The 21,682-nt window shown below is 48.4% G+C and overlaps 2 protein-coding genes across 3 annotated transcripts in view; one reads left to right on the top strand and one right to left on the bottom strand.

Moving 5' to 3' along the window:
* LOC120939903 (papilin-like) overlaps window positions 1–6,147 on the top strand; it is a 56,550-nt gene extending 50,403 nt beyond the window's left edge. For both annotated transcript variants that reach the window (XM_040352331.1, XM_040352332.1), the window contains exon 19: window positions 5,953–6,147. In XM_040352331.1, coding sequence (XP_040208265.1) covers window positions 5,953–5,987 — 35 coding nt within the window. In that variant the 3' untranslated portion in view covers window positions 5,988–6,147. The remainder of the gene's footprint in view (window positions 1–5,952) is intronic.
* Window positions 6,148–8,366: 2,219 nt separating this feature from the next.
* PEG10 (paternally expressed 10) lies at window positions 8,367–15,748 on the bottom strand. The gene is made up of 2 exons (XM_040354284.1): window positions 11,354–15,748; window positions 8,367–8,417 (listed from the first exon to the last, which is right to left on the bottom strand). The coding sequence occupies exons 1-2, from the start codon at window positions 15,746–15,748 to the stop codon at window positions 8,367–8,369; spliced, it is 4,446 nt and encodes a 1,481-aa protein (XP_040210218.1).
* Window positions 15,749–21,682: the final 5,934 nt, after the last annotated feature.

Below are 21,682 nucleotides of genomic sequence, written 5' to 3' on the forward strand. Positions count from 1 at the left end.
GACGATGAATTCCCGGAGACTGTATATGCCATGATAACATTTGATACTGTACCTCACGACATGGCAAATACATTGGCAATTTCAGTCACAAGGGCACCAGCTAAGCGGGCACCAACAATTTGCACTCTTTGAAACTCTGCAAGCTCTGACAGAACTCCATATTATTAGCAGCAGGTGTTGCCACTGGTGGTGTGTTTTTTTTGGGGCGGTGGCAAACAATCCACCCAACACCACCCCCTCCCCCAGTCTGCCAGTCAGTCAGGGCCTCACATTTACCATATCTCATGGGCAGCGCTCCGGTGTGGTGACGGGTTCTCTCCAGGCTGCGGGCAGCTGCTTTATCGGTTCCCTTGCAACTCATCCCTCCTCCTCCTCCTGGCGGCCAATCTGATCGAATCTCCTTTTGGCCAATCAGGTGATGGATTCCTGATTGGCCGTGAGGATAATCAGTGTTACAATATTTATTCGCTATTGTCAGACAACTGGGTGGGCTTTGGGCACAGTGCTCTGTGCCCTGAGCCCACCCTTTTTGAAGCCTAATAAAACCTTTGGGCCAGATTCATGTACATTTGCGGCGGCGTAACGTATGTCATTTACATTACACCGCCGCAAGTTTTATGGGCAAGTGCTTGATTCACAAAGCACTTGCCTGTAAACTTGCGGTGGCGTAGCGTAAATCTGTCCGGCGCAAGCCCGCCTAATTCAAATGGGACGTGTATCATTTCAATTAGGCGCGTTCCAGAGGAGGATCCGCCGTGAACCGATGACAGGCCACCAAGGTACATTACTTCCCCCGACATTCCCGCCTGCCCCCCCCCCCTCTCTGTCCTCTCCTATCCTCTCCCCTCTTCTCCTTTTTTTCCTCGCCTGTCCTTCTCTCCTATTTCCTTCTCCTCACCCCATCCCCTCTTTCCTCTTCCCCTCTTCGTTGATCTCTAGTTGTTTTACATGTTACTGATCATATAACCAAGTATGAAGCTACGGTGTAAGTACATTCAGCTGGAATTTTGTATCACCCTTTTTCTCTTACACTTGAAATGCTGCTATATTTTGTATTGACCTTTTACAAAAATAAAAAAAAACTGTTATTTGAAAAAAAAAAAATTTGGCGCGTTCCCGCGCCGAACGTACTGCGCATGCTCCGTTTTGTAATTTCCCGCCGTGCTTTGCGCGAAATGACGTCGCACCAACGTAATTTTTTGAACGGCGACGTGCGCTACGTCCTTTCCTATTCCCGGACAACTTACGCAAAAAAAAAAAAAATTAAATTCGACGCGGGAACGACGCCCATACTTTAACATGGCTGGTCTAAATATAAGGCATAAAATAGCAGCCTTAACTTTACGACGGGAAAAGCCGACTAGCGACGACGTAAGAGAATGCGACGAACGCGCGTACCTTCATGGATCGCCGTAAACAGCTAATTAGCATACCCGACGCGGAAAATGGTGCAAACTCCACCCAGCGGGTGCCGAAGTATTACATCTACGATCCGAAGGCGTACAAAGCCTTACGCCAGTCGGATCGAAGCAAGAAGCCGTCGTATCTTGGTTTGAGGATTAAAAATAAAGATACGACGCAGCAAATTTGAAAGTACGCCGGAGTATCAGCGGATACTCCGGCGTACTTTTTCTGTGAATCTGGCCCAGTGCTTCAAGGAAAAAAAAAAAAACGATGGAATCCATACGTCTGACACCCTGCATGTAGATCAAGGGGCCGGATGCATGACTGGTGGGGAAGCCCCTGTGTGCCCCTAAGGGACGGGCCGACTGGTTGCCAATCTACCAGATTGAACACCCAAAATGTACTGGCGCAGACAAGTTTTCATGACCTGTTTTCTCTTTGCGTGTCGCTCAGGCTCGGTGGACAAGAGTATACAGGTGGGCTCCTTCACATCTGCTGCTGAGAGTGCTAGCGAGGGATGGAGCCCATCCCGACTCCTGCAATGGCTTAAAAAGGAAAAGGGTGATCCCTGATGGTGCACATCCTATGGAGGTGAATAGAGTGGCAACCCTGTTACTAAGCTCAAGGGGGCAGAGTGAAATGCGTCCAGGCTGAGGTTGCCACACTATTCATCGCCATAGGCTTTCCCAGATATGCGCTATCAGAGATCACCCCTTTCCTTACAGACAAGTTTTTACTGGCATTTCCAAAAGTAAAAAAATTACAGTTTTTAAGTGCAAATTTCAGTATTTAGGCTACAAACAAGTACAATATTCAATTAGCAATGTGATATTAAGGCAAAGAAAATCTTTCTTATTTTATTTTCAATATAGTAAAAAGCTCAGGAAGAGGAAAATTAGAATGGGCGGCACACACACATGAAATTGGCTCTCACAGTGACACTGACAGCAGTGTGCAGAAGCACAGATGACGATGTCACAGTGACGGTCTCTCTTCAAGCCAGGTGGTCCCTTCAGTCCACTCCAGTCCAAACAGCAATGACAATCCCGCTCCGGGCTTGCTTTGCTCCACCTTCCACAGACCCGCACACGAGGCTCTGGCCACTACTCTCGACCTTGCACCATAACACACTCAGGCATGCCTCCGCCAGACCAGCCCCCAAGCCTGAACACACTGCAGCAGGCATTCGGATAGTCTTGGCGTCACAGCCATATTTTTTACTGGCAACCTTTTTCTATCACTGACATTTACTGGCCGTGAAAGAAAAGTGCCCGTTTTTAACTGGCTGCCAGTAAAAACATTGACGGTTGGCAACACTGCTAGCAGCACAGAGAGTAAATGATGAAAGCTAAGCTTCCTACCTGTTAGCAAGGTGTCTCATCACACAGCAGAAGCAAAATAATATTACATCACTTCCACCATCAACGCGTGTCGTCACTTTCACACCTACACCTGAAAATCATGTAGTGTTTCCATTTTTTTTTGTCTAACCCCCTGCACATTATATTTTTTTCCATTGATATTTTATATACAGGAGCTTATGTTTTTTTTTTCCAGTCTCAGACTGACTTGCCCCCAATAGTCGGCCCATGTAAGGGCCACGAGATGTGCTATTATTATTCAACAGGAACCGGTCAAGATTCAATCCATGCATATGCAGGTTGAATTTACCCAAGTTGATACAACCAGTCTGCCGGGTTTTACATGTGATGATTGCTAGCAGCTGTTATAGCCACTAGCAATAATCACTGGGGGTTATTTACTAAAGCTGGAGAGTGCAAAATCTGGTGCAGCTCTGCATACCCCCCTGCCAGGAGAACGCATAGGGGTTGATTTACTGAAACTGCAGAGTGCAAAATCTGATGCAGCTCTGCATAGAAACCAATAGGCATGTGCATGACAAAAAAAATATGTTTTGTTTCATTTAGATTCGTTAATCTAGTTATTTTTTTTAGTTAAATTCGGTTGATGCGTTCAATACGTATTCGGGATTCAATTTATGTATTTTTTGAACCGACATGTTCAAATCGAAACATTGGTCAAATCGAAAACTTTTTTATTTTTTTATTGGCAAAGTGAACAAATAAAAGAAAAATCTTCATCAAATGATTACAATGACTCTTTAAATCACCTTTGGCTTAACAAAAACAACATTATTGTGAAATGGTACTCTAATAACACACACAGTCGGATTTCAGAAATATGGGCCAGATTCACGTAGGTGAGCGGCGGCGTAACGTATCGTAGATACGTTACACCGCCGCAATTTTTCATCGCAAGTGCCTGATTCACCAAGCACTTGCGATGAAAACCTACGCCGTCGGCCTCCGGCGCAAGGCGGGCCAATTCAAATGGGCGTGTGCCATTTAAATTAGGCGCGCTCCCGCGCCGGACCTACTGCGCATGCTCAGTTGCGCAATTCCCATCGTGCTTTGCGCGCCGTGACGTCAGTTTTTCGAACGCCAACGCGCGTAGCGTAATTCCGTATTCCCGGACGGCTTACGCAAACGACGTTCATTTTTAAATTTCGACGCGGGAACGACGGCCATACTTTAGACAGCAATACGTTTGCTGACTAAAGTTAGGGCACCAAAAAAAAGACTAACTTTGCGACGGGAAACTAGACTAGCGGCGACGTAGCGAACGCGAAAAACCATCGCGGATCGCCGTAACTCCTAATTTGCATACCAGACGCTGGTTTACGACGCAAACTCCCCCCAGCGGCGGCCGCGGTACTGCATCCTAAGATCCGACAGTGTAAAACAATTACACCTGTCGGATCTTAGGGCTATCTATGCGTAACTGATTCTATGAATCAGTCGCATAGATAGAAACAGAGATACGACGGCGTATCAGGAGATACGCCGTCGTATCTCTTTTGTGAATCTGGCCCTATGTCATAAAGAACTATGGGGCAGATCCACAAAGGTATTACGCCGGCGTATCTATTAATACGCCGGCGTAATTTGAAAATTCCCGCGTCGTATCTTTGTTTTGAATCCTCAAAACAAGATACGACGGCATCTCGGCTAGATCCGACAGGTGTACGTCTTCGAGTATGCAAATTAGCTAGTTACGGCGATCCACGAACGTACGTCCGGCCGGCGCATTTTTTTACGTCGTTTGCGTTCGGCTTTTTCCGGCGTATAGTAGGAGCTGCTATTCTGAGGCGTACTCAATGTTAAGTATGACCGTCGTTCCCGCGTACAATTTTTAAATTTTTACGTTGTTTGCGTAAGTCGTTCGCGAATAGGACTTTGCGTAGAATGACGTCACCGTCATAAGCATTGGCTGGTTCCGGTTTAATTTCGAGCATGCGCACTGGGATACCCCCACGGACGGCACATGCGCAGTTAAAAAAAAACGTTGTTTACGTCGGGTCACGGCGTATTTACATAAAACACGCCCCCATTACTTCCATTTGAATTCCGCACCCTTACGCCGCCAGAGATACACTACGCCGCCGTAACTTACGGCGCAAATTCGTTGAGGTTTTCAAAAAAATATGAATAGGTTACGGCGGCGTAGTGTATCTTAGATACGCTGCGCCCGGCGCAAAGGTACTTGGATCTGCCCAATGTATACAAATCCATACAATGTAGTGGTTGTGGTAGATATATAGACACATGTATGACCTTTTGTCTAACCAAGAGGTCATACATGTGTCTATATATGTATCGCAACCTGACCTGGTCAACAAGGCCAAAAAATTGCCTTCCACATACCGGTAGAGAGCCGGAATGACCTTCCGTGAAAATAAATGGTGTTTTGGAACCTGCCACTGTGGTACAGCACATTCCACAAATTCATGAAAGGGGGCAGAGTCTACCAGCTGAAAAGGTAGCAGTTGCAGTGCTAGCAATTTGGCCCAGCTAGCATTCAGACGCTGAGCATGTAGATGGCTGTGAGCGAACTTCTTTTTACGGTTCAGCAACTGGGGTAATGAAATTTGCCTGCTAAAATCAGATGTTGGTTTACCGCTAGCAGATTGGCTGCAAGTACTTGGCACACCTATTGCTATACCTTCATTCCTCTCAGTGCAGGTTTTTGAGAGGTCTGGAGGTATAGTGGGGTTGGAGATCCCAGATGAAGAGCAGGGAGAAGTCCGTGTTTTTCTTTGATGTGGGTCTTTCAAGTGCTGTTGCCAATGGACTGCATGGCAGGTCATCATATGTCTGGTCAAGCATGTGGTGCCCAAGCGGCTGCTGTTCTGGCCACGCTTGATCCGCTTCAGACACAGGTTGCAAACAGCAACGGTGCGATCTGCTGCACACGTGTCGAAAAAGGCCCGCACCAAAGAACTTCAGCAGTCAATGGTGCCCTGCACCTGACTGCTGAAGTTCTTGTTCCTGTGCAATACTCTTGAGCAGATAAGCAAGGTAAGTATAACATCTTTATTATTTAAAAAAAAAGAAAAAACAAACAGCCTTTGCGGCATTAATAACTTTTTTTTTAAAACTGATTCTCCATGTTTTTCCTACAGTTATATCATGCATGGTATTATGGACTTGATTGTATTGTGTAAATTATGTTTTTGTTTTATGGCAGCCAATGGACACTCACCAAGAGGGCATTCCTATTAGATACCATCCTCGGACCACCATCATTTGTTCTCTAAAGTGGAGAATGTATTGGAATGCTTTGTATTCCTTCCAAAATATTGTAAGAGGTTGTATCTTGTTTGAGCTTTCCTGGCTCTTTGTCATCCATGGTTCAATCTGTAAATAAACATATTAACTCCAATTTGTTTGTCCATTATAAATTAAAGCCCAACAATTAACTTCTCATTTTTGGTTCCTTTTTGTCTGCTAAATATAACAACGTCTTTAATATTAATGTGACCCCGTGCAAACAAAATTCTTGAGCCCCCATTCAATTTTGCTCTCACGTTACACAGTAACCCCTCCCCACACTACCCCCATCATTACACAGGACCCCCTCCCCCATACTACCCCCATTATTACGCAGGACCCCTCCCCATACTACCCCCATCATTACACAGGACCTCCTCCCCCATACTACTCTCATCATTACACAGGACCCCCTCCCCCATACTACTCTCATCATTACACAGGACCCCTCCCCCATACTACCTTTATAATCACACAGGACCCCCTCCCCCATACTACCCCCATCATTACACAGGACCCCTCCCCCATACTACCCTCATCATTATATGGGACCCCCTCCCCCATACTACCCCTATCATTACACAGGACCCCTCCCCCATACTACCTTCATAATCACACATAACCATACTACCATACTTACCCTCATCATTACATGGGACCCCCTCCCCCATACTACCCCCATCATTACACAGGACCCCCATCCCACATACTACCCTCATCATTACACAGGACCCTCTCCCCCATGCTACCCCCATCATTACAAAGGACCCCTCCCCCATACTGCCCTCATCATTACACAGGACCCCTCCCCCATACTGCCCTCATCATTACACATAGGAAGCACATGTGCAGGCTCGATCCTGCCCCCCCCCCCCCACTCCTTTGTCATTGGATTTGATTGAGTATTGGCCTAAATTGATGAAGACATTTTTCACTGGGTATGTGTTATAGCTGAAGTGGTTAAATATTCCCCCTAGAATATAACCCTCTCCCTTATAAGAAATATTTTTTCTATATTTCCTGGTAGTAAATTATTTTTATTTGTGCAGTCTGTAATTGCACCTTGAATTTTAGGAGTTTTAACTATAAGAATAATGGATTTGTGTAATCCATACTGTATATCATGCCTCATAAATGATCAATATTGCTTTATTTTTCAGTGTGAGTTATATACTGTATTTATTGGCATATAACACTCATTTTTTTACCCTGAAAATAGAGGGTAAACTGTGCCTGCGTGTTATACACAGGGGGCTGTAAAAAAAATTATCCTGAAACTTCCCTCTTAAAGTTAGGGTGCGTGTTATACGCATGTTTGTGTTATACACTGATAAATACAGTAATTACTTTCAAACGTTTTTATTTTCCAAGAAATAAAGAACAAACTACAGGGTGACCACAAATAAAATGAAAAAGCGTGACATGGGCATGAAAACAATTCACAGAAAAAGGTACAAAAAGCAAAACAATTTTACACAAAGCAATGCACACATGCCAACTACCGTACCTAAGAATTCATCATATGCACTATTTATGGTATTCCTATAATATACAACTTCCAAGTTAAATCATTTTTAAATGCTGTTATTGTTTCTCCTGTTCTTCTTCTATACAATTTTTTTTTTTTTTACCAGGTTGATTGGACCTGTAGTTGTCATATACTGCAAAAACTGGCAGATGGTCACTAATTAATAGTCCACTTATTTCAATTTTTTTTATTTTTAATTATCCATTATACATAGGATAGTCGTTCCATTTGATCTGATACATCAAGTAATTAACATAACTCAATTTTATACAAATTCAAATATATAGCATCAGTCCAAATTCATAGGCTTATATGTACCGTCATACAGAGCGACCCTTATCCTAAGCACATCAAATCATAAACTTTAAATAGAGCAGTCTACACTCTGAATTCAATTCCCCTTACTATCCTAAGTATACAAACAACACATTTTCCTTTAGTCGCCTCAATAAAAAAAAAAAGGGGGGGGGGAACAAAAAAAATATATATATATATATATAAAACCGCCGACAGGGAAAGTGGAGGATCAGCAAATCCTTCAATGCAATATTGAGTCAATCACGATACAAATAGGGTCCTTCCTTCCTCTGAAAATTTCAATATATTCCAAGGCAGGGCCGATCCGCCCTATAGGCTCACTGTCGGCACCGCCCCCCCCCCCCCCCCCCCGCTTCAGCTTCTCAACTTTAATGTGACATGTCATTCTGCTTCGGGCCCCGGGGAGGTCAGGATTGGCACTGTTCCAAGGAACCCAAGTTTGGGAGTAAATCTCATATAGTCCACTTAATCTCCCAACTGGGAGATTAGTTCCCAACTGGTCGCCCAAAACAGGAAAAATTTACTTTCGGTACTGGCTTAAACAACATAAACTCAAAAATTATAATAAGCAAATTGATAGTTTTATTAGTACAAAATAATACAAAATTAAAATCACATAATTAGGTACATAAAAAAATGCATAGTAACAATCCATATGTATCACCAGCATTATTATACTGTTTACAATTGGAGTGACACAGTCAGAAGTTATTCTAGTGGGTCTTGTGATTTTTGGATACAGGTTCATACTTTATAAGTATTAATAAAATTATCTGTCATTTTGTGTTGTTTGGATTAAACAAATCAATATTTCCACAAATAAAATTTGTTTAATGAGTTTCTTTTTTATAAACATTCTTTCTACCCAGGCTTTAACTACTACAGCTTAGGAAGATTTACCACCCTTCATGACATGCCATTTTTTGCCCGCCCTGGAAAAATTTCATACCAGCCCCACAGCATTATTATACCAGCCCAACAGCATAACGTCATTATTTTCTTGTTCATTAAAGGGAAAACAATGTATTTTAAATCACATTTGAAGAGTGCATTCTATATAGATAATACAGATATGAAATCACATAGGGATGTATGTATATAAAAGCAAATTCCAGTAAAAAGTGGAAAAAGTGGTCAATCGTCAAGGGGGGCCACACAAACTCAGAACGTGGGGGGCACCTTCCGCAGAAAGAATACACTAAGGTAAGGGGGGTGGGTTACTGATATAAGGGGGAAATCTTTATATCAGTGCCCCCTTACATTATCATATTCACTCCTCCCTTACATCAGTGACCGTCCACCCCCCCCCCCCTTCAAACAGAAAATTCTCCTGCGCTCTGGTATCTCCTGCTATAGGGTAACACGGTCCAATTACAGGGTATATTCAGCGGCCTTGCAGCCCTCCTCAGAATAATGGGAATTCATACGGCTAAAAAAGAAAAAAGAAAGGAGGGCGCACCGACCTAGTGTGATACCGTATAAAAGGGTTTTATTAGATGTATTAAACAATGGTTATACTCACAAAATGAGTTGTATAACATGCTTTGGAAAATAGTACACAGATACACAGCAACGCCAGACGAACATGGTGACAATACGGATCAAGTCGTATTTGACCGGTGGTATGGCTGACGCGTTTCAGGGGCGTACCCCTTTCCTCAGAGCCTTGGTGTTCTGTAGTTGCTCCCCCCTTCAGACTGGCCTAGCGGTGCTGTCACTGACCTCCTCTCAGGTGCACCATGCATGGTTCAGTCAGTTGGCTCCAGCTCTGTGGCTCTGGTTTTATCCTATAGTCTCCTCACCACAGTCCACACACGTCTGACTTCTCACATGACCACCATCCCGGGGGGTGCTCCCACTCTTCACTCCTCTCCAGACTCCCTCAGAGACTGCAGACATGATACAGGAGATGGTCAGAGACTGCAGACATGATGCAAGAGCTCAATGCAGCCTCATCAGTGCCAATCAAATGCAGCCTCACTGTGTCCATCAATGCAGCCTCACTTTGTCCACCATTGCAGCCTCACTGTTCCCACCATTGCAGCCTCACACTGCCCACCATTGCAGCCTCACTGTGCTCATCAAATGCAGCTTTACTATGCCTGTGAATGCAGCCTCACTGTGCCCACCATTGCAGCCTCACTGTGCCACCATTGCAGCCTTACTGTGCCCATAAATGCAGTCTCATTTTGCCATATGAATGCAGCCTCACTCTGCCCACAAATGCAGCCTCACTGTGCCCAGCATTGCAGCCCCTCCTGTGCCCCATGTCCCAGCCTGCAGTCCCTGTCTGGGAATGTGTGTTTTTGATGCTCGGTACGGTACCTTCAATGCCTGCAGGATATCCATGATGGCCAGCAGCAGGCAGGGTCTGTTCTCGTTTTGAATGGGGACAGTGCTCCTTCCAGAGGATCTGTTTGCTATGAGAAGGAGTGGTCCCTGGCCACCTGCACCTTCAGCGTCCTCATTTTCTGGCCCCAGTCAACCTGTCCTCTGGTCCTAAGGGAATTGAGAGCACTGGGTGGGAGCTGGAGAGAAGGGGGAGTTGAGAGCACTGGCGGGTTTGGAGAAAACATGGATGGGGGCAAAGAGCAGGGGGGAGTGGAGATCACAAGGGTGGGGAGTGAAGAGAACTGGGGGGAACTTGAGAGCACTGGGGGGAGCCAAAAAGAACAGGGGTGGAGAGCATGGGAGGCTGAGAGCACTGGGGCTGGAGAGCACTGGGGGGTACAAAGAGCAGGGGGGAGTGGAGAGCACTGGGGGTGGCGAACAATAGGGGAGCTTGAGAGCACTAGTGGGGGCCAGAAAGAACAGGGGTGGGAAGCACAGGGCTCTGCTGTCACGTACCTGGTTGGCGAGCCCGACGTGCAAGGAGTGGCTGCCCTTGCTCCTCTGACCACGAGACCCCTGATAGAGCAGACAGGGGGCTCGGGGGTACAGAGTTGCACGAGTGCCGGTTGCAGCGCTGGTGCTGAGCTGGGAAGAGCTCCAGAGGTCCCGGACAGCGTAGGGAAGCAGGTGCAGGCTGGCAGACCCAATAGGCAGGTGAAGATGCAGGAAGCAGATGAGGCAGCAACAGCGGGGAAGGTGTATTGTAGTCCAGTGGGGACAAGTCCCAGCAGAGGGATCCGCTGATGGGTATTGGATCCGGTACAGGTGCGGAAGTTCAGCAGAGTCAAATCCAGGCAGAGTCGGCAACAGGCGGGCAGCAGAAGTACAGTGGGTCAGGCAGGAGAATGGTCAGGCGATCCGTAGTCAGGGCAGGCAGCAGGCAGGGAGAGACAGGTACAAGCCGGGTGATCAGGAATCAGGTATAACAGGAACAAGGGTACAAGGGTCACAGGGGGCGCTGTAGACAGGTCAGCAATGAGTGCAGGGGTCAGGATCCTTTTAAACCCGAGTTTGGCGCCAAAACGGCGTCCTCACGTGCACGCACGCTGCCGCCGCTGGTGCGCGCGCCCGTGCGCATTACGGTGCGCGAGTGTGCCGCGATTGCGCCGCGATTGCGAGTGCGCGCGCCCGCGCGCGCCAAAGTGCCGCTGCTGCCATCTAGTGGCCGAGATTGTTCATGACATTGCCCCCCTCCAATGGGCAGCCTCCGGATGCCCAACTGAGACAACTTAAGAGGATGAGCATCTTTAAAGGACTGGACCAATCTCTCCGCATGGATGTTACATTCTGGTTCCCATGAATTATCTTCGGGTCCATAGCCCTTCCATTTCACTAAGAACTGGATCTGGCCGCCTCTCTTCCTACAGTCCAGGATAGCTTCCACCTCAAACTCTTCCTCACCGTCGACTAGAACTGGTTCAGGAGGCCCGGTGTCCCTCTGAGGGAAAGGATCAGGGACGTCAGGTTTGAGAAGAGTGACGTGGAACACTGGATGGATGCGGAAGGATTCAGGCAGTTCCAATTCATACGCCACGTTATTGATTTTCCTCTTGACGGGAAAGGGACCCAAAAATTTTGGACCCAATTTCTTTGATGGACATGCCAGTTTCAGGTTTTGAGTGGATAGCCACACTTGGTCTCCTGGTTCTAGGTTAAGCTCCCCCCTCCTTTTCCTGTCAAACACCTCTTTGTTATACTCCTGCGTCTTGGTCATGGTCTCCTGCAGAATCTTATTGTTGGTGCTGAAAAAGTTCAAAGTCTCCTGGACCGCGGGTACCGTACTTTCAGGGACGGAGTTAGACATGAACAAGGGGTGGAAGCCGTAGTTTGCATAAAACGGAGATTGTCTTGTGGCGGAGTGAATAGAGTTATTATACGCAAACTCGGCTAGGGGCAGCAAGGAAGCCCAATCTTCTTGGGAAAAGGAAGAGAAACAGCGTAGGTATTGTTCAACAGTCTGATTAGTTCTCTCCGTCTGACCGTTCGACTGCGGGTGGTACGCTGAGGAGAACGACAGGCCGATATTAAGGGCTTCGCAGAGTGCTCTCCAAAACCTGGACGTAAATTGTACCCCCCGGTCGGATACAATATTTGCAGGGACCCCGTGGAGTCTCACAATTTCTTTGATGAACATCCTTGCTGTTTCGGAAGCAGAGGGTGTGCCCCTCATGGGCAAAAAGTGAGCCATTTTGGAGAGTCTATCCACCACCACAAAGATGGTGGTAAAGCCCTCCGACCGGGGAAGTTCAACGATGAAATCCATGGAGATCATCTTCCAGGGTCTTTCTGGTACCGACAGTGGCTTCAGTAATCCCCAGGCTCTAGACTTACTTCCCTTGTTCCGTATACAAGTGGCACAAGACTCCACGTATTTCCTGCAATCTGTTAAAAGTTGGGGCCACCAGAACGTACGCTGTAACAACTCTGATGTTTTGTGCACCCCAAAATGACCGGCCAGCTTGTGATCATGACAAAACCTTAGGACGGTGACCCGTACACCTTCAGGTACAAAAATTCTGTCTTGATGCCACAACAACCCATCCTTCAGCTGAAGATCCAAACTCGGTAGGGGAGGAAGGCTGGAAGAGGCTTGCTTGATTTGCGATAGCAGGTCTTCTTGAAGAAGCAAGAAGTTTTTGAAGGACAAGATGGTGTCCGGAGGAGTAGAGATTTCTGAGTCACCATACATACGGGAAAGGGCATCGGGCTTGGAATTCTTTGACCCAGGTCTGTACGTTATGTGGAACACAAATCTTGTGAAGAATAATGCCCACCTGGCCTGACGTGGTTTTAGTCTTTTAGCAGATTTGAGGTACTCAAGATTCTTGTGGTCAGTATATATCAGGATCGGATGGGCTGCGCCTTCCAGAAGGTATCGCCACTCTTCCAGGGCGGCCTTGATTGCCAGCAGTTCCCGGTCCCCCACACCATAGTTCCTTTCAGGTTCAGACAATTTGCGGGAAAAAAACGCAACAGGGTGTAAGAGAGCCTTGGGGCCCTGTCTTTGGGAGAGGATCGCCCCAACAGCGGTTTCTGAAGCGTCTACCTCTAGGATGTAGGGCAGGCTAGCGTCAGGATGTCTGAGGATGGATGCTGATACGAACAAGTCCTTGAGCTTCTCAAAAGCCGACTGGGCCTCTGGGGACCATTGAAATCGACTGGCTTGTTTGGTTAGGCTGGTTATCGGGGCAATGATACTGGAGAACCCTCGGATAAACTTTCTATAAAAATTTGCGAAGCCGACAAAACGCTGGACACCCTTTTTGTCCTTGGGTGCCGGCCAATCAAGGATTGCAGAGACCTTTTGAGGATCCATTTTGATACCTTCCACTGAAATTATGAGACCCAGGAACTGTATGTCCTGGCGCTCGAACTCACACTTCTCGGGTTTTGCATAAAGTCCATGCAATCGTAGGCGGCCGAGTACACACCTCACATGTTCCCGATGTTTGCTTAGGGAAGGGGAGAAGATGAGGATGTCGTCCAGGTACACAATAACAAAAAGGTCGAGGTAGTCTCTGAAGATGTCGTTCACAAAATGTTGAAATGTGGCAGGGGCGTTACAAAGCCCGAAGGGCATGACCAGATATTCAAAATGTCCGAAGCGGGTTCGGAAGGCCGTCTTCCACTCGTCCCCGTCACGAATCCGTACCAGGTTGTATGCCCCGCGGAGATCCAATTTTGTGAAGATGACTGCCGCGCCCAAGCGTTGGAATAACTCAGGTACCAAGGGTAGCGGGTACCGATTTTTAATAGTCACTTTGTTCAATTCCCTGTAATCCACACAGGGGCGGAGGGAGTGGTCTTTCTTCTCTACAAAAAAAATCCCAGCCCCTGCCGGAGAGGTGGATGGGCGAATGAACCCCTTCCTGAGATTTTCATCAATGTAAGTTTTTAGGTTCTCAAGCTCAAGTCCTGTCAAGGGGAAGATTCTCCCAAAGGGAATTTCAGCTCCTGGGAGGAGCTCTATCGGGCAGTCGTAGGCCCTATGCGGAGGAAGGGTCTCAGCTCCCTTCTTACTGAACACGTCCAGGAAGTCGTGGTATGCACTAGGAAGAACTTGACGACTTTCAGGGTCAGAGTCCATGCAGAGCAGGGGAGACGAGGAGGGTGATACTTGCAGGCAATGTTGACGACAGTAAGGAGAGTTGAGGGTAATTTCCCCAGAGAGCCAGTTGATCTGTGGGTTGTGGGCTTGTAGCCACGGCATACCTAAGATAACAGGAAATATGGGTGACTCGATAATATCTAGGCACAGAAGTTCGTGGTGGATGTCGGCAATTGTTGTAGCCAGAGGCAAAGTCTCTTGGACAACCGGCCCGGATTTTAAGGCAGATCCGTCTGCAAGATGTAGAGAAAGTCCAATAGTCTTATAACGCAGAGGAATACGGTGTCTGGTGGCGAAGGACTGGTCCAAGAAACCACTGCACGCTCCGGAATCAATTATGGCGTGGACCGGAATATTCCTTCCGGGGAGCTGAAAGACAACGGAGACAGCCAGATGAGTTGAGCAATTCTTGGGGAAAGCGGGTAAATGGACAGACGACAAAAAGAGGGACTTACGAAGCTTCGCCGGGCAGGATCTCACGAAATGTCCGGATTCCCCGCAGTATAGGCACAGATTATTGCTTCTTTGACGTTGGCGCTCTTCTGGGGTAAGAGATGGACGAAGGAGCCCCAGCTGCATGGGTTCCGAAGTGTCGGGTGGTGAAGAGGTCATTGGGACCGGTGGAGCTGAGTTAGCGAAGGAGGGTACCCGCGGCAACATCCAGACTGGACGTGACGGACCGGTGGTTCGTTCAGACCGGCGTTCTCTCAGGCGTCTGTCAATCTGGACTGCCAAATTAATTAAGGCGTCTAAAGTCTCAGGGACACCTACCCGAGCCAACTCGTCCTTAAGTGAATCCGAGAGGCCAAGGCGGAACTGGTAGCAAAGGGCCGAATCATTCCAGCTGGTGTCTGAGCTCCATCTTCGAAACTCAGACACATAGTCCTCTGCTGGTCTGCGACCCTGTTGGAGGGCATGTAGGGCGGCCTCAGCGGTGGCAGCTTGATGTGGATCCTCGTAAAGCAAGGACATAGCTTGAAAGAAGGTGGTTAGGGTGTCCAGGGAAGTGCTCTTTTGTTCCAGAAGGCGATGGGCCCAAGCCTGTGGTTCTCCGGATAGAAGTGAGATCACGAACCCCACCTTGGTGGCCTCCAAGGAAAAGGTCCTCGGCTGCAGGGCAAAGAATAGTTCACAGGCGTTCCGGAAGGCACGATATTTGCTCCGATCCCCTGAAAACCTCTCCGGTGTAGGGACCTTGGGCTCTGGTGGCAACATGATCACAGAAGGTGAGGTGGCATTACCCGCGGCTGCAGCAGTGGGAGCTGGAACTGATAAGGCCTGGACGCGGTTCTCCAATCTTGTATAACCCTCTTGCAGGGTTCGGACCGCCTGGGTTAGTCCCTCAAGGTGACGGCAGAGTTCCTGCATGGGATCCACTCCCTGCGCGGGCTCGGACATGGCTGACCTGTACTGTCACGTACCTGGTTGGCGAGCCCGACGTGCAAGGAGTGGCTGCCCTTGCTCCTCTGACCACGAGACCCCTGATAGAGCAGACAGGGGGCTCGGGGGTACAGAGTTGCACGAGTGCCGGTTGCAGCGCTGGTGCTGAGCTGGGAAGAGCTCCAGAGGTCCCGGACAGCGTAGGGAAGCAGGTGCAGGCTGGCAGACCCAATAGGCAGGTGAAGATGCAGGAAGCAGATGAGGCAGCAACAGCGGGGAAGGTGTATTGTAGTCCAGTGGGGACAAGTCCCAGCAGAGGGATCCGCTGATGGGTATTGGATCCGGTACAGGTGCGGAAGTTCAGCAGAGTCAAATCCAGGCAGAGTCGGCAACAGGCGGGCAGCAGAAGTACAGTGGGTCAGGCAGGAGAATGGTCAGGCGATCCGTAGTCAGGGCAGGCAGCAGGCAGGGAGAGACAGGTACAAGCCGGGTGATCAGGAATCAGGTATAACAGGAACAAGGGTACAAGGGTCACAGGGGGCGCTGTAGACAGGTCAGCAATGAGTGCAGGGGTCAGGATCCTTTTGAACCCGAGTTTGGCGCCAAAACGGCGTCCTCACGTGCACGCGCGCTGCCGCCGCTGGTGCGCGCTGCCGCCGCTGGTGCGCGCGCCCGTGCGCATTACGGTGCGCGAGTGTGCCGCGATTGCGCCGCGATTGCGAGTGCGCGCGCCCGCGCGCGCCAAAGTGCCGCTGCTGCCATCTAGTGGCCGAGATTGTTCATGACATCTGCAGAGCACTGTCAGGGTTGGAGAGCACATGGGTAGAGGCAAAATGTAGGGGGGAGCTGAGAGAATTGGCAGGGTTGGAGAGCACATGGGTGGGGGAAAATGCAGGGGGAGTGGAGAGTACAGGGGTGGGGAGCGGAGAGTGCTGGGGGAGCTTGAGAGCACTGGAAGGGGAGCCAAAACAACAGGGGTGGGGAGCACAGGGGGCTGGAGAGCACTGTGGGGGGCGGAGAGCACTCGGGTGGGGGCTGGAGAGTGATGATGGGTGCTGGAGAGCACTGGGGGATAAAGAACATGGGTGGAGAGCACTGGGGGGAGAAAGAACAGGGGTAGAAAGTACTGGGGGGAGTGGAGAGCACTGGGGGGAGAAAGAACAGGGGTAGAGAGCACTGGGGGAGTGGAGAGCACTGGGGGGGGGGGAGAAAGAACAGGGGTGGAGAGCACTGGGGGGGAGTGGAGAGCACTGGGTGGAGTGGAGAGCATGGGGGGAGTGGAGAGCACTGGGATGATGGCTAGAGAAGGATGAAGAGAGCTGGAGAGCAGGGGGATAGAAAGAACAGGGGTGGAGAGACCTGTGGGGGGGGGGCTGGAGAGTGTGGCGGTGGAGGAGAGCACTGAGGGGGGAGCCAGGGCACACAAGGAGAACTGGGAGGGGCCAGAAAAAGAAGTTGTATATGAGGAGAAGCAGGAGCAGCTGCATATAGAGGAATTGAGCTTTCTATATTCCTCCATGCAGCCGCTGAATGCAAGCATTTAGGAATATAGAAAGCTCAATTCCTCTATATGCGACCCCCCTGCTGATCCTCCTATCCAGGCACACAGGTTGGGCTGTATGGGCGGGCATCACATCATGTGTATCACGGAGCTGGCTGGGTCTGTGTTCGGTGGTGGCGCTGTAACAAGGTTCACCCCCCCCTAGACCTAGACCTAAACACTGATTCTATCTACTCTCACACAAGGCGGTCTAGGGGGGCGGGACCTGGTTACAGCGCCGCCACCAAACACAGACCCAGTCAGCTATGTGATACACAGGAGCACGAGAGAGGGGAGCACTGCAGCCGCAACTCAAAGCGGCCCCAGGGCAGGCGGGCTACCGGGGAATCTCCCATTATCACGGTAGGCCAGTCCGGCCGTGCATGTCACTACACCTGTGTTTCTCAACATTTTTTCAGTCAAGGCACCCTTTAAAAATGATGGACAATATCGAGGCACCCCATTTTAAAATGTAAAAGCTATTCTAATAGTTTTACATAATTCAGTAACAGCCACAAGTCCATGTAGGACACCCAATGTTAGAGGTGATTTATTCTTCCAAAGCAAATATACTTTTGCAAACTGGTACTGACTAGTGTGCCAATGTTTCTCTTCTCCCTCAGTTTTTCTCTATCACTCAGTAAATGTGACCCCTACGCTGATGGAGGGAGGCAGGGTGTCACGTACCTGGTTTCCAGAGTCTGATGCAGGGTAGCCACTCTTACGGCTCTGGTTCGCGAGCCACTGGATATGAGACAGCGGACTCGGAGCACAGAGGGGTAGGAGTGCCGGGTGGTGATGAGTAGATGCAGGAACGCTGGAGTAGAGGATGGGTCAGCGACCCGTACGAGAGCTGCAACTACAGCGGCACAAATAGTTCAGGTATACTGGAATAGCAGAGTCAGACAAGCCGGATCATAACAGGTAAACAAGCAGGTGGAGAGCTGAGGAGTAGTCGGTTTAAACAGGCAGGAGGATCTGGCAACAGAGAGGTCAAGCAAGCGGATGGTGAAACAGAGCCGGGTCAGGGTTGGAGAGGTGCGAGGAGTCAGACGAGCCGGGTTCAGCGTTCAATCAGGATTCAGGTAGAGTAGTCAGACAAGCCGGGTTCAGCGATCAATCAGGATTTAGGTAGAGTAGTCAGACAAGCCGGGTTCAGTGATCAATCAGGATTCAGGTAGAGTAGTCAGACAAGCCGGGTTCGGAGATCAATCAGGTTTCAGATGAACAGATAACAGGTCTCAGATAGGATCCACGTCAGAACTGCAGATCAGGCAGCAATGTGCTACAAACAGCACTGAGTTTTTAAAGGGCTCTTTGGCGCCACGGCCGATTAGCGTGCACGAGCGCGGGACGCGCCAACAGCCTGGGAGAAGCCTGCATGGAGGAGGACTGCATGGAGGACGTCTGCAGAGATGAAGACGGCAAGTCGGTGAGTCCCTGACACAGGGGAAGGTCAAACAAGGATGCTATGCAGTCAACTGACATGCTCCTTATCAACTGATGCCATTGGTCATTAGGACGCCGACAGCTAGAAGGTTGTAATGGTGCACATTGAAAACCTGTGATTTAGTTTAACTAAAAAGGCAGGCTTCATCCACGGGCCGGCTTTTATACAATTTTTAGACGTTTTGCCAATACACCCCTGAAGAAGCCTCAGTGAGAGAAGAGAAGTACAGTCATTATTAAGTGCTCCTATCAGAGCTTTACACTATATTGTCAAAAGTATTGGAAAACATGCCTTTACATGCGCATGAATGTTAATGGCATCCCAGTCTTGGTCCGTAGGGTTCAATATTAAGCTGGCCCACCCTTTGCAGCTATAACAGCTTCAAGGGTCTGGTATGGATTTTTGGAAGGAACCCCACGCCATTTTTTTTAAATGGCACGGGTTCCCCTTAATATTCATACCAGAGCTGAAGGGTCTGATTTGGAATTTGGGGGGGACACCCACGTTTTTTTTTTTTGGTTCATTCATTAATAGTAGTTTTAAATTACTTTTTTTTCTTTAGAAATGTCATTTTGTACAGGGACAGTTCTAAACACGGCAAACATGCGCTACTTCATAGGCATACTATACACACCCCCCAGGTATGAAATTTAAAAGAATATTTAACTTTTATTGTTTCACTTTGAGCATTATTAAAATCACTGCTCCTGAAAAAACTTCAGTTTTTAAAACTTTTTTTGCATTCATACATGTCCCCTAAGGCAGGACCCGGGTCCCCAAACACTTTTTATGACAAAAACTTACATATTAACCTTTAAAATTAGCACTTTTGATTTTTCATGTTGGTGTCCCATAGACTTTAACGGTGTTCGCGTCTTCGAACAAATTTTGTGCCTGTTCGAATGTTCTGCTGCGAACCGAACTGGGGGGTTGTTCGGCTCATCCCTAATCAGCATTGATCAAATTTCATTCATATTATAGTTTGTGGACTAAGTAATATATACTGGATTTGGGTTATTTTCACAAAAGAAATGTAGCAGGATACATGTTGGCCTACATTATGAAGAAAGATTATTTATTTGCAAAATTTTATAAAACAGAAACAAAGAAAAACAAATTTTTTTTCAAAATATATTGGCCTTTTTTCATTAATTACCAAAAATGGTAGTGGTGTCTAAAGAACAGCAAAATAAATCTCTATTTGTCTAAAAAAATAAAAATAAATTAATTTCTTTTGGGTACTGTTATATCCTCTGTGTTGAGAGGGACACAAGACTCTGGGCTGGAACAATGGATGTTTATTCAGTACATGCTGTACACTGGAACATGCATCTCAGGACATTACAGGTTATCTCTTCCTACATGTGGTCTCTCTAAGATGGCTACTATGCCCCTTGACCCTTGTCATCACTGCTGGGTGGAGCCAGCCTTAAAGTGCCAGTACATGTGGAACCCTTCAGGTATAACACCTTCCATCCATCCCTAAAAAAAAAAAAAAAAAAAAAACACACAACAAAACAATAACAGGCACAAAACATTAACTGATAACTGTCCAATAACAGTCCTCCAAACACAGGACAATTATGGGACTTCAAGCTTCCAGGAACAGTTGCTGGGTTAATATGTCATCTGATCACTTCCGTCGGCCCCGTCGAAAGTCTCGTAACCGCTCTTGCAACTGAAACCGGTCAGGAGGGCGACAGTGTCGTTGAGGCCGGGCATCCAGCGATTCGGGTCCGGAGGAAACAGGGCTGGCCGGAATGGGTACCGGCAGGGCCAAGAAGGGATCCCCCAGCTCAGAGGGTAAACAGACCTCCGGACCAGAGCTGGAGGGCTCTGTTGGAGCTGAGTTCAAAAGTTCAGAGTCCCCGCAATCATCAGTCTCTGTGCATCCTGATTCGCTGGGAGCAGATCCTTGAGACACTGGTGGTTCAGCCGGCATCAGGGATTCGGGCAGTTGAGAACGAGGACGCAGTTGGTCCGCATGACGTCTGCAAATGGAACCATCTTCCAGGCGGACCTTGTACATCTTGGGTCCCAAGGTCTCTGCAATGACAGCAGGAAGCCAACGGGTGTTGGAAGCCCCATAAGATCGGGCCCATACCTTTTGTTGGGCTGTGAATCGGGGGAGCTCATTGTGTTGGACCATCTTGTCTTGGGACTGTAGTACATGTTCCTGGACTGTTTGAGGGCGGAGCATATCCAAAACAGTCCATGGCTGCCGCCCCAGAAGGAGTTCTGCTGGAGTTTTCCCAGTGGTTGCATGTGGTGTGTTTCTGTAAGCAGAAAGGAAGGAGTCCAGCTGCTGGGGTGACAGGGACTGTTGTTTACTTGCAGCCACTGTAGCTTTGAAATAACGTTTGAAAGTCTGCACAAACCGCTCTGCTTGACCATTTGTAGCCGGGTGGTAAGGTGCGGTCAACTTGTGCTTGATGTTGTGGGCAGTCAGGAAACGCTGAAACTCCTGACTGGTGAATTGTGCACCGTTGTCTGTGACGATTTCTCTGGGGTATCCAAACGTAGCAGCGAGATGTAACAGTATGGAAACCGTTGCCTTAGTCGTTGGCTGAGTAACAGGAATGACCTCAGGCCACTTTGAATGGGCGTCCACTATGATCAAGAAGGTGTGTCCTCTGATCGGGCCTGCAAAGTCCAAGTGTAGGCGAAACCAAGGAACCGTGGGCCAAGTCCAGGGCTGGACGCACCCTCGAGGAGGGTCTCTTGCCGTTTGTGCACATCCAGCACAAGCATTCACATATGTTGTGATATCTGAGTCTAGGTTTGGCCACCACACATAGCCTCTGGCCTTTTGTTTCATACGTGTGCTCCCGGGATGACCAGTATGTAGCAAGTCCAGAATGTGTCTCCGGAGGGTCTGTGGAATGATCACTCGGTCTCCCCATAAAACACAGTTGCCAGCCACAGTTAATTC

Source organism: Rana temporaria, chromosome 5 (genome assembly GCF_905171775.1).
Source record: "Rana temporaria chromosome 5, aRanTem1.1, whole genome shotgun sequence".
NCBI classification, from domain to species: Eukaryota; Metazoa; Chordata; class Amphibia; order Anura; family Ranidae; genus Rana; species Rana temporaria.